Source organism: Lepidochelys olivacea (genome assembly GCF_965140295.1).
Source record: "Lepidochelys olivacea isolate rLepOli2 genome assembly, chromosome: 6".
NCBI classification, from domain to species: Eukaryota; Metazoa; Chordata; order Testudines; family Cheloniidae; genus Lepidochelys; species Lepidochelys olivacea.
Genome location: NC_140416.1, coordinates 22,932,605 through 22,946,472, shown reverse-complemented (window position 1 = coordinate 22,946,472; position 13,868 = coordinate 22,932,605). Strand labels below are relative to the sequence as shown.

General features: G+C 41.8%; 1 protein-coding gene across 1 annotated transcript in view; it reads left to right on the top strand.

Moving 5' to 3' along the window:
* Positions 1 to 1,938: 1,938 nt before the first annotated feature.
* The window catches only part of TRPM5 (transient receptor potential cation channel subfamily M member 5), a gene marked incomplete at its 5' end in the record, with an annotated part of 59,798 nt that continues 47,868 nt past the window's right edge, over positions 1,939 to 13,868 (top strand). Inside the window, 4 exons of the mRNA XM_084632326.1 lie at positions 1,939 to 2,055; positions 9,009 to 9,189; positions 11,018 to 11,184; positions 13,480 to 13,660. Of these exons, the coding sequence (XP_084488452.1) occupies positions 1,939 to 2,055; positions 9,009 to 9,189; positions 11,018 to 11,184; positions 13,480 to 13,660 (646 nt within the window). The remainder of the gene's footprint in view (positions 2,056 to 9,008; positions 9,190 to 11,017; positions 11,185 to 13,479; positions 13,661 to 13,868) is intronic.

Sequence of the window (13,868 nt, the reverse complement as noted above, 5' to 3'; positions counted from 1 at the left end):
GGATGAGGGACTTCACAGAGAAGGTAGAAGCATGGCAATCTGTATGAAGGAAGGGTTGCAAAGCTGTTTAGAAGTCAAGAGTGGGAGCAGGCTGCGGAAGGGACAGTTACTAAAGGTGAAGAGAATAGAAAGAGGGAATGTAAAAGGAGAAAGCAGAGAAATAGATATCATGCAGGCTGTGCATGGGACTTGAAGAGGAGGACAGCATGCTCACATCTGATGTGGTAAGGCATGTCACCTTGAAACAGAATCTGTTCATTTACAGGATTTTTACTCTCTAACCACTCTAGCCTGTTATTCTAGAGGCACTCATGAGTGCTGACTTGCTGGCACAAACCTAATTTTTTAAAAGGACGAAGAACGTGGAAACATTTGTTTAGTAAAAAAAATAATCCACATTCCATATAAAAAAAGAGACCTGGATTTTTCAGTCAGTTTTTGGGGCTTGTGGACTCTGGCAAAGTCTTGTTAAAAGCACTGGGGAAGTTGTTTGTTTTTGTCATGGATATACACACAAGATTTGGGCATATTCACTTTTAATAACTGATAGTTTGGCTGCTTGTTTCTTGAAGTCACTCACAATGGGCTGGCAAGTGTTTCATTGGAATAAGCAGTAGTTGTGAGGAAAATGCTCATTCACAAACAGAAACTTCCAAGGGGATGACAATACAAAAAGGGAGGACAGGTTGAGGCGTGCCTAGGTATTTGAGGGATACACTTAGACACAATTTTCACACAGGTGTAGGGTGGTTTTGCTTTTTTCAACCCTAGCATGATAGATTATTAATCATCTTCAGCCAGTCTGTGGGAGAGTAGCAGACACATGACAAACAGATTGCACTGACTGCATTGTTGGTTTAAACCCCACTACATAGCATGGTTCCATTAGATTCACACAGGTTAATGCATTTAGAGACGTCTCATGATTTTGGTTATAGGTGAGTTTCTGCAACGTTGGGAGCATGCTGTCTTGGTGCGCTTTCCCTCTTCTGCAGATGCATATCTACATCCACGTACGGATGGGAGTGTGGGACTGTTATGTTGTGCCCAACAACTATAGACCATTCAAGTCTCACAGACTGCAAATGAGACACATGCAATCAGTGAGTCATTCTCATGAACAGCAGGGCTGAACCTCCCCCCAAGTAGCTTCAGGCCAGTACAAAAGCATCAACTTTGTTATTTTGGGTTGCTACACAACCGCGTAGCATCAGGGTAGCACAATGGGATGATAACACCAAGAAGTTGCAACACAAACATTGCTAGTTGCTGCCACCACCACAGCTGCTGTTTCATGCCAAGGCCCCTCTTTTCAGCTTGTGAGACCTTGGTTCAATTCCTGGCTCTGCCATAGATTTCCCATGTGACCTTGGGCAACTCACTTCAAATCTTTGTGCTTTGGTTCCCTAGCTGCAAGATGAGTATAATAGTACTTCCTTTGTCTCATCTAATTTGATCCTAAACTCTGCTATATATATGCATAATAGGAGGCAGCCCTCCCGCCACTTAGCAAATTGGACTCCAGTCTTAGCTGTAACATAATGTTATGCTACTACTGTAACATATTAACATTAAGACAAAATGCTAAAGCAGAGGTAGTCAATAGGCAGACAGTGGGCCAAATCCAGACAGCCAGATGCTTTTGAACAGACTCCAAAATCTTATAATTATTGTTATTAATTTTTTAATTATTTTCTCTGGTCTGGACCTTGACCAAGAAATGAGGACCTCAACAAAAAAATAACTGACTACTCCTGTGCTAAAGGGTAAAATAGGGGAATACATATGAACACTTTGAATGAAGATTAATTGTCATTTATTAACTTTGGTACATTTTTTTACTTTCCCAATCTAACCTGAATATTTTTGAACTCTCATCTTTAAGTGCTCCATTATTTCAGAGAATCTATCTACAATAATTATCATACCACTGCTCCAATGGAAGACACAGAAGCCAAACTTTGCAGTAATGTCAAAGAAGAAGCATTCAGAAGGGAATTGCCATACTGTACAGGAGAAATTGACTTCATGGCTTCCGGAAAGAAACGAGGGAAGGTATGATACTTCTCCCATTAAGGAACTTCAGGCTCTTGACTTCTATTCCTATTGTCAAATTATTTGGTTTGCATTACAGTAGTGTGCAAAGGTCAAAAACAGGAGCAGGGCATCAGTGTAGGGTGACCAGATGTCCCAATTTTATAGGGACAGTCCCGATATTCAGGGCTTTTTCTTATATAGGGACCTATTACCCCGCCCCATCCCAATTTTTCACACTTTCTATCTGGTCACCCTACATCAGTGCTATGTGCTGTACAAGCCCATGTGAAGTCATGGTTCGTGCCCCAAAGAGCTTACAATCTAATTTAAAATAAGACACAAATAAATGCAACAAACCAGAAGAAAGGAGGGGGGGTGACAGTAATAAGATCACTTAGCTACATAAACAAGCATCATGCACAACTGGATGGCTTTGAACCATTTACACTTTTAGTTTATTTTACCCTTCCCAGCTTTGTTTATTTGCATATCATTTGCCTATTTCAGCTTCTGCCCAATCAATCTATTTTTTAAACTTCTACTTATTTAAAACATTTTTAAATGTACCCTTTGCCTATTTATTTATTGAAATTCTACCCTGACTTCATCCCCCTGCACTTCCAGAAGAAGTTTCTGTTACCTTCTGCCCATCCCATATCCATAATCTTGGTCTTGGATGCTACCTAGTAAAACTCCCCCGAGTCAAGTCCTCCACAGTCACTGAGACTCCAGAACGCCTCTCCTCTTAGATATTCAACAAGCCTTGTGCTGATGAAGGCATGGGATTCTGAGCAGATCCTCAGCTGCTGTAAGTCAGCATAGCTACTTTGACCTAATGAAGCTATACTGATTTACACTAGCTGAGGATCTGCCCCAAAATGTGTAAAGTGCAAAGTAATGTTAAGGTGAATCAGTGGCGAAGGTGGGATGAGAATTCAAGCATCCCAGGCTCCCAGCCCTGTATTCAAACCACTAGACACCACTGCCTCTATGGCAGTGGTTCTCAACCAGGGGTACGCAGAGGCCTTCCAGCGGGTATGTCAACTCACCGAGATATTTACCTAGTTTTACAACAGGCTACATAAAATGCACTAGCAAAGTCAGTACAAAATAAAATTTCATGCAGACAAGGACTGGTTTATACTGCTCTATATACTATACATGGATATGTAAGTACAATATTTATATTCCAATTGATTTGATAATTATGTGGTAAAAATGAGAAAGTCAGCAATTTTTCAGTAATAGTGTGCTGTGACTTTGTATTTTTGTGTCTGATTCTGTAAGCAAGTAGTTTTTAAGTGAAGTGAAACTTGGGGGGTAGGCAAGACAAAATCAGACTCCTGAAAGGGGTACCGTAGTCTGGAAAGGTTGAGAGCCACTTCGCTACAGGACACACACATGCATTTGCATTCACAATCATATTCAGCCAAATGACACCTTCAAGACTCAGGTGTCACTTATTACCCAATATACAACACAGAGAAGGAGACAACCTCATCTATGTCAAAAGAAAAGGAGTACTTGTGGCACCTTAGAGACTAGCCAATTTATTTGAGCATGAGCTTTCGTGAGCTACAGCTCACTTCATCGGATGCATACCGTGGAAACTGCAGCAGACATTATATACACACAGAGATCATGAAACAATACCTCCTCCCACCCCACTGTCCTGCTGGTAATAGCTTATCTAAAGTGATCATCAAGTTGGGCCATTTCCAGCACAAATCCAGGTTTTCTCACCCTCCACCCCCCCACACACAAACTCACTCTCCTGCTGGTAATAGCCCATCCAAAGTGACAACTCTCTTCACAATGTGCATGATAATCAAGGTGGGCCATTTCCTGCACAAATCCAGGTTCTCTCACCCCCTCACCCCCCTCCAAAAACCACACACACAAACTCACTCTCCTGCTGGTAATAGCTCATCCAAAGTGACCACTCTCCCTACAATGTGCATGGTAATCAAGGTGGGTCATGTCCAGCACAAATCCAGGCTCTCTCACTCCCCCCGCCCTTTTCCCGGGGACACACACACACACAAAAACTCACTCTCCTGCTGGCAATAGCTCATCCAAACTGACCACTCTCCAAGTTTAAATCCAAGTTTAACCAGAACGTCTGGGGGGGGGGGGTAGGAAAAAACAAGGGGAAATAGGCTACCTTGCATAATGACTTAGCCACTCCCAGTCTCTATTTAAGCCTAAATTAATAGTATCCAATTTGCAAATGAATTCCAATTCAGCAGTTTCTCGCTGGAGTCTGGATTTGAAGTTTTTTTGTTTTAAGATAGCGACCTTCATGTCTGTGATTGCGTGACCAGAGAGATTGAAGTGTTCTCCGACTGGTTTATGAATGTTATAATTCTTGACATCTGATTTGAAACCTGTCATCTATGTCAGTCACCTATTTATTTTTTAAACTTTGGAAGGTGCTCAGATGCCACAGCAGTGTGTGGTTTAGTGACCATACAGAGGTAACAAACTCATGCATTCAAAATAGGCAGATGCAAAAGAAAAGGGAGGAAAGATACAAAAGTACAGTGGGATTTCCTATCTAAACTCCAGCCACAAATATACTTTTAAAGTGGTTACTAGCAGCCAAGATTAAAAAACGTGACTAGTGATTAAAAAATTGCTACGACTTTTAAGGGGCCTGATTTTCAGAAAGGGCTGAGCACCCATTCTCTGAAACATCAAGCACCTTTAAGATGTCTCAAGTTGGGCATTAAAAAAAACAAAACAAAAACACAAAATCATACACACACACCAAACAGGTTCCCAGAAATCACAAGGCACTTTTAAAATCTTGGCCTATGCATAGCTCGCTATAAATGTGCAATACAAAATAAATTAAACCAGATGATCAAATTCTATGCTGCATCTCTCTGGAAGGCACAGCCCAGGGGACTTGTAGGTAGGAAACTTCTGCCTTTCAGACTGTAGGCTGCTGCAGGACCAAAACAAACATTCCCTGATGTTATTTAGGCAGCCATAGGAGATGCTCTCAGTTATAGCAGCCTCCACAGCATTACCAGACCAGCCACAGTGGTTTGATTTGTTTCCCCATCCTTGGTTCTATCCCCAGCACACAACAGTATGCCAACAGGCCAGCACAAGGCAAGGACAGGTGGTCCGATACAAAGTTTATCCCTGGGGAATCCTCCCTGGCCTCTTGTGGGCTTCTTTACCATCCTAATACACCATCAGAATAGCATGTAGGGGCTGGAGTCCCTCTTGGAGTCTGCACCCAGAAGACCTTATAACAAAATTAAGATAAAAAGAGAAGGAAGCATCAGATTCATGGAGGCAATGATAAAGGGTGTTAATGATAAGATCACACAATGGCTTGTGTGAATGGTGCACATGTTGAGAGTTATATAGGTTACTGTTCAGAAGATTTTTTAAAACAGGTTAAGGCTTCCTTGAAGAAGCATATTTTGTTGGAGGGAATATGTATAAATAGATGATTTGAACACTTTTTCTTTTGTTTCTGTTGTTTTGTAATTTGTACTCATCCTTATGTAAAAAACAAAACCTTCTATAGTATATAACAAAAGGAAGCCTTATTGGAAGCAAAACAGTATGTGATTTAAAGTGCCATAAATAAATGTTAAGTCACTGGTACTTCCAAAGCACACTGCTATAGAATGAAGACAACACACATGAATACCCCTAGGAAATTAGATCATAATTATATATCAGAGTATGTCCACAGTTGAATGGTGGCTGGGAAAGCTTAGTACAATGCGGATATGTGGTTGCAGTCCTTAGTTTTAGTTTATAACAATGGTCTAGTAGACTTGTATGTACTATACTCTTCTGTTAAATATTTTAAGAGCTGAGGCTCTTCGGTTTATTTCCTCTGGCTGATCCTATTGACATCACTGATCTGTTTTAGACATTTAATGCCAATCCAATGATGAAAACCATGTATCATATTTAGTAAATACATCATCAGAGAAATGTTTGCCCATTATTGAACTCTGCATCACTGAATTATCAATAGATTATTCAACAGAAAGTAGAAATCCAGCTCAAGTGAAACCAGTGGAAAAGAGCATAAACTAAGGCAGGTCATGAAAATTAGGAAGGCTAAGAAAGTATTTGAAGAGCAAATAGCCAAAGACATAAAAATAGACAAGAAATAATTTAGGTAGTGCAGAAACAAGAAGTCTGTGACAAAATGGTTAAGCCTACTGGACTCCACAGGAGTCAAGACAGTGGTTGAAGAGGACAAGGGCATTGAAGAAGAAGAAGAAGAACTAAATAATGCATCAGTCCTCACCACTGTGGATATTGGGGAGATACACAATGAATAATTAACCAGTAGGACTCATTGCCATAGGAAGCCAGTGAGATCAAGAACTTAACAGGATTAAAAGACATAACTAGATATTTATATGGATAACATCCAACATTTGTTTATTTTGTTTTTTTAAAGGAATATAAAGCCTCATTCTTTCTGTACAAAAAAAGTCAACTACTAGGTGACGGAGGTTGGGCAGACACTTCCCTCTATTGGCTAGTTTTTCCATAATTGTCCATTGCAGGGTCTCCTGCACCTTCTTCTGAAGTATTTTGTTCTGGCCAGTGTCATGAAGAGTATTAAACTAAAACTTGTGACTTTGGGCATCACTTAGTCTCTCATTCTCAGTTCCCCATCTATGAAATGGGGATAATAGCACTTCCCTACCTCAAAAGGGGTGTGGTGAGGATAAATACACTGAAGATTTTGACATGGCCCTCCAGCCAGGTCACACAAAGAGAATCACATCCTCCAGAGTTTGATAGGTCAGCCCTGCCTGGGACACCCACCAGCTTCTGGCAGAGGCACCTGCCTCAATTTTTGCTTCTTTTCATCCGTAAGAGAGGCATAGTCCTTCAGCGTCCAATACGAAGCCTGCCCTGGGCATAAATTTATTCACATACACCAGTGCGGTAATACCCTAAAATCTTGTAAGTCAAACCATTCTCCAATTTCTGTAATAAACATACAAAGTAGGATTTTCCCATTCCTCTCTCCAGGGAGATTGCCCTCACAGCACCCACTCAAGAGTCAATACCAGCAGCACTTTGTTCCCATTTCCATTTGCCCCCGATCAAGGGCCCCACTCTCCAGCCATCCCTATCGGACAGTGACCAATTTCTTCCTACCTTTCATTCGCTTCTTCACCCAGAGGGCCCCCCGCTCCTGCAATGTTTTACTCCTGCAGACCTGCCTGCAAGTCCTATCCCTGCTCAGGGGCACCCAGAACAGCTTTCTTGCTTCTGGGTTCAGCTCTTCTGACCAAGCCGGATTTTCTTCGGATTCTCTCCAACACTCCTGTTGCAGCTCCCATAGGAGCTCAGCTTTCTCTACTAGATCTCCTGAAGCTCTCTCCCAAGAAGCTCCTGCCAGCTCTTCCTTGCTGTTCCCTGCCTCAGAGTCTGAGGCAGCTCTCACCAAACCACCTCCTGCGTCTGACTCTTCTCAGGCTCTGACTCTCCAGGTCTCCTTCCCTCTAGGGCCAGGTGCCCTCTCAAGCCTAAATTGACCAGCCACAGGCACATTAACCTCTTCCTTCTAAGGGTACGTCTACACTGGAATAAAAGACCCATGGCCTGGCTGCAGCTGGCCCAGGTCAGCGGGGTTGGACTCATGATGATTGGGCTGCAGGGCTAAAAATAAAATAAAATAAATAAAATCGCTGTGTAGACATTCAGGCTCAGGCTGGAGCCTGGGCTCTGGGGCCCTCTCCTCTCACAGGGTCCTAGAGCTCGGGCACCAGTCTGATCCTGAACATTTATACTGCAGTTTTACGGCCCTGCTGCCTGAGCCCGACTCAGGTGACCCAGGCCAGCCATGGGTATTTAATCGCTGTGTAGACATAACCCTTAAAGGGCCAATGTCACTGTTACTCTGTGACACAGGATGTCTAAACTCAAGGGAACAGAATCTCTTCTGCCCTCCCCAGACGCAATTCTCTGCAGTCTCTTTCCCCCTCTCCCAGCCTCTGCAGATTTCTTCCTTCCTCTTTTACAGAGCACCACTTCACAGGGCTTTCTCACTGGACGCCTGGTTCCTCTCAAGCTGCTGACCCTCAGGGCCTCTCTCCTGGAGTTTCTCTTCTCCCAGGCCTGCTTCTGAAGTCTCCTTCTCCCCAACTGCCTTCTCCCTTCAAGAAGAGACCCAGGGTACAAACTCCTTCCTACAGACCCCTCTGTGGTTCCTTTCGCAGAGAGCACAAACTCACAACTACCTCTCTCCGGGGTCACCTCTTTCTTGCCCTATATTTACAGGAAACATCCAGTCTGGTTCTCCCCAGCTGGGTCTAGTCCTTAATGACCTGTCTCCCCTGCAGGTGACCCAGATTGGGCTAATTGAGTTGTCAAGCTCCCCTTAAACTCTGTCACTGCCGGTGTGGGGTTTGTACACCCCAGCACAGGCTTCCTGTCCACAAAAGGTTTTACATCCTACACCACCTTTACCTGATATGCCAAGTCTCGCTCTTCTTGGAGACAAACTCCTTCTTTTTTTTAATATTAAGGTCTATCAGTAAAGTATTTCACTGTTATGGTGAAGGATTTTTCCCATCTGTTCCAATTATATACAGAACATCTCTGACCCATCCTCTACAGTAAAACTGTAATTTGATCAACACCAATCTTGCTAATGACCAGGTATATGAACCATTTCCACTTCCATTTCCATAATGGGAGGACAGAGGGGAGAGAGAGGGAAATCACATAAAAATGATGTTGAGGAAGAACAAGTCAGCATCTCTTCATGTTCTGATGCCTCCAATGCATTGGAAATCACTTTACAGTGGTTTGAAGGACAAGAAGAAAGAAATGCAGTGTACCACACTGCAACTTATGCTCTGTATTTGCTGTGATTTTGAGAGGTATCATTTTACCAATTAGTTTGTAAAGATAGGGGTTATACTGTACTGCTATCTTGTGACTCAGTGCCCTTTTGTTTATTACAGTTTGTTAAAGTTCCATGTGCCATCCATCCTGGAGTTATATTTGATATTATGATCAACAAATGGAACCTACCTGCTCCCAACTTGGTTGTCTCTTTAGTTGGAGAAGAAGAAAACTTCCAAATGAAACCTTGGTTACGGGACACCTTAAGAAAAGGACTTGTAAAGGCCGCAGAAAGCACTGGTTGGTTCAACTTCTAAAATTGGAAACTTAATTTCTTCTACCTCCACCCTAAAGAGTCCCCATCCAGCATTTGCCAATCTTTCATCATTAATTTCAGTGGAACAGCTCATATGCATAACAATTAAACACATGCTTAAGGGCTTTGCTGGATGGTGGCCTACACCTGTATTAAGATATTTATTAATGATACAAGTTACTGCAGTATGACTATCTCAATTAATTACTACTTCATTCAAATTACTTCAGACAGTGGTTCTTGCAACTGATAAACATCTGAAGTGCAGTTGTGCTCTAAAAGGTGATGGGGAAAAAAGTGTCACAGTGGGATCCATATCAGTTTTCTCTCTCCAGCTCCCTAGTAGTGGTAGGATTTTCAAAAGCACTCAGCATTGGCCTAACTACACTTCCATTGAAGTCAGTCTTGGCTGCAGTGGGAACAGAGTTGAGACAAGAGAGCACTTCTGAAAAATACCACCTGAATCTCTTCACCTTATGATTAAAAGTGTGTGTTTGTGTCTCAACTGGCAGCCCGTCAAACTCAACCTGGAATCTGAAAGTCAAACTGACCTATTGTGGGTATCACATCCTCACCATTCAAAGAATTTTTTATTGGAACTGATTGACAATTTTGTTAAGTGATGCAGAAACCAGAAGAGAATCTGGCTCACTTTACCTGGTGTTCACTGCAGGGCTAACAGGAATGAAAAGTATTTGAAACATTGACACAATAATTGGCAAACAGGACTCTGAATACACATCTGTCAGTTAAGAGGCCATTTTTTCTTGGCCCCTATGAGGATAACTGCATTTTGAAGTTTATGAAGTGCTTAAAGCATACTTTAGTGCTCAATATAGTATATACTCGGTTCATAGTGCTTTGCTGGTTCAAAGGGGGAAAAAAAGTCACAGTGCCATTTTGCTTTTCATTACTAAAAAAAGCCAAGTACTAAGGTAGTATCAAAAGTACCATAAACAGATATAGTTATTGAGATCATTGCAGCTTCTATTTATGCTTAGTGTAAACTTCCTATGCTGCAAGTCATCTCAGTACCTACAAGTGGACACTGCTAAGGACTCTGGCTTATTTTTATTTTACTTTCTTTTTTGTCTACTGACACAGTTTGGGGAATATGCTAAATCATTTAGTGAGGGGGACCTCAAGTGGTTTGGTTGTCACTACAGCATCCAGGTCTGGTAATCACCGTGGCTTGCCCTAGGCACATGAAGAATGAACAGAGCCCGGCTCTTTTGCAGAGTCCGCTCTCCAGTACGCCAGAGAGCAAGGCAAAAAGAGTGTCAGATACTTTCCCATAGAGCTGCAACCCAGCAAACTCATCTAACAGCCATTTCCAACATCACACAATCAGTCCTCCCAATTTAGTTCTTCATCCCAACTGCAAGATGTCACCTCCCCAGTTCCCACCCTCCACCCCTTGCCCCAAGAACTAGTACTGCCTCAGATATGCAGACTGTCATATCTGTACTTCCAGTAATATCATTCCGCTACTAGATGATTCTCTGTGCTCCATTGAACATCCCAGATAGGAGTATGGTCCCTGCTAAACCAAGATGACAAAGCTGGAACATGTTTGTTTGTACCTATCGTTTGTCATTGCTTTCTTTAATAAAAGTGTCCTGTTTAGTACAGACTGTGATTCTATATGTAATGACACAAATTATCGATATCCACTAGAGGCCTCAAAGATCTGACTTCTCAGAGGCCCGAAAAATATCTAGAGCCAGCCTGGACAGACACATAGTTAGAGGTACTTATATACCAAATGGTAAAGCAACTAACTCCATAATGTTCTTATTGAATTAATTTCAGGTGCCTGGATCTTTACCAGCGCTCTACGTGTTGGAATAACGAGGCATATAGGGCAAGCAGTCCAAAATCACATGCTGGCTAGTACTTCAGCCAGAGTAAGAGTGGTTGCAATAGGAATAACTTCACTGGGAAAAATTCAGCACAGAGAGATTCTGGACAATGTGAAGGTATTTTTCTCATAACACTTACAGTATGGGGTCATTTAAATATGAACTGCCTCTCCAAAAATAATTACTAATAATAGGCAGCAAAACAATTGAGCTGCCCTAGATGACAAACCCAAGGAGCAAAATGAGAATGAACAGGAAAGATCTGAAATTATATTACGATTATAATGATTTTGCACCATGTGCAGGCAATCCATAGATATCTCCCCCTGCTTAACAAGCAATGCTGCAAATATCCAACAGGTGTCGGTATTATACATTTGATTAGTACAGAGTCCAGGAGAAAAATGCTGACTTAAGAAGAACTTGGAGGAAGAACTTTTTTATATATTAATAGGATACCACTAATACTTTTTGCTTATGTCACCTTTTATCTGAAGATCTCAAAAAAAATTTTTTTCCCCTTATGAAGTTTGTTAAACAAACAGTTCTATATGATAGGGAACCTGAGCCAGGCAGGTTTAAAGCTGAAGTTGTCATTAAGTGGTCGTTGAATTTGAATGCTGTGATTTTTGGTGCCACGCTTAATATACTTTGGATCTGAATTTCAGAAGTACTGAGCAACCCTTGTTTTATCGGCAGTCAGTGGGAGCTCTGGGTGCAAAGCTCTTCCACAATTAGGTCCAAATGGTCCCAATTTGAGCATATAAAGTCAGTGACCTCTTTTGAAAATGTTGGCCCAAATTACTTGCCCAAGATCATAAGTGACCCAAAAGCAGAGTCCAGAATTTAATCAGGGTTCCAATTCTGCTGTTCTGACCACACTACTGCCGTATCTATTATAGTCTGAGTGTAACAACAACAAGGTAGATGTGTTTATGATAATGAGCAAAAATCTAGATCTATACGGTAATGTTTCTGTGTACACACAGAAGAAGACAGCACAAGAGAGCCAGTTGCAGATCCTTGATCCTGGGGCTAATTCTTCATGTTTTTATTTATCAGTTAGTGTCACAGATGTGCTCAGTGCCTCATCCTTGGCCCCAGAGAACAAGAAGGATCTGGGCTCTTCAGGAATACACCTCAACAGTTCCTTGTGACCCCTGGCCAAACTGTGTCATTAGAGGGCTTGGTGTTGCAGAGGGCCCCTAGGCCTAGGATTTGGCCCTTGGCTACTGAAATGTGCTCCTAACCCTCAGGCCCCAGTCATTAAATTATTTATATGGTACCAGTGCTGTGCACAGAACTGTCCAGACACATAACATGACATCTCTACCCAGAGGATCTTACAGTCTAAACATACAAAACAAAAAGGCAGCAGGAGGGAAGGGAAAAGGAAAACAACACACAAGCAAAACAACTGAGCAGACAAATTGGCTGTATCTTGCTAGAGCCCAGTGTTAAGTGTCAGTGGGGAGGAAGGGGAATGGGAAGAGGCGTGTTTGCTTATTTATTGAAAACCATCCTACTGCAATGTGAGCTAAATGAAAGGATCATGATGAGAGAAGACAAGAGAGGTGGGCAATCCTAGTTTGAGTTGCCACTGACAATACACCCAAATAATAAACAGATGGACACCAGGAAGAAGGGATTTATTGCCGGAATGGGGCAAATTATATGTGTGTATATAAAGCCTTTGTGCCTAGACAGTGGTTCTCAACCTTTTCTGGGCAGTGACTCCATGTTGCAACAAAAAAAAGTTTCAGGATATCCCACCCATCTGGTCATGGGAGAGGGGAAGAGGGAGAAAGAGGAAGGGTTACGCCCTCCCCAAACACACACACACACTTTTTGTGACCCATTCCCCAGAGAGTGCAACTCCTAAGTTCAGAACTGATCGATTAGACCATGCATAGTCTTGCCAACAAAGTAATGCTGCATAGTTTGAATTAGTATGTACATATAGTGCACTAAATTAACTGCTGGTGTAAAGACAGACCTAATGCAATGGAAGTCCATGTAAATGGGGGTATTTCCATTAGCAGAGACTTTTGGTCCTTGGAACCCTTCAGGCTCTATTCCCCAGTCATCAGGGTTTGTAGCCCTTGTCATTTGTCTAAGATCAGAAAAAACATATTTCCAGGAGTTCTGAACTGATGCCCCCATCACAAACAAGATGTTTGGTGTCAATATATTTTGCAGAATCCAAAAGGGAGACTCAGAAGACTTCATTTTTCTACTGGTGCCCAACCTGGCACCTTTCACACAGATGCCATTCTCTTTCTCCCAACTTATAAAAGAGACTTTATTGGAAGTGTCTGAATATTTATTTTCTTTTATGACATAGCGCAAAACCACTAAAATCAGATAAAAATATAAAACTATTTTATAAAGATTAACCTCTCTCTTTTCTAGAATGAAAATCTTGTATGCTACAAGTCAGATGATAACGGCCAAGGGCCACTGTACTCCCTTGACAACAATCACTCCCATTTTATTTTGGTGGATCAGATAAATCCAGATGAGCCAGATGGAACTACTAAACTACGGCTCACCTTGGAGAAACACATTTCAGAACAGCGCACTGGGTATGGAGGTAGGTAGATGCAAAAGAAATTAATCAAGTTGTTAGCCAATATGTATATGTTATACAAATTGCACACCATATCAATATGCATTAAATATTAGCAAAGTTTTATATTTGAATGATATTATGCTCATGTTTGTTCATTCATGCTAAGTATCCCATAACTCTTTGTAAAGCTAAGTCAGCTTTGGTATTAGCAAATGCAAAATCTGTCAGA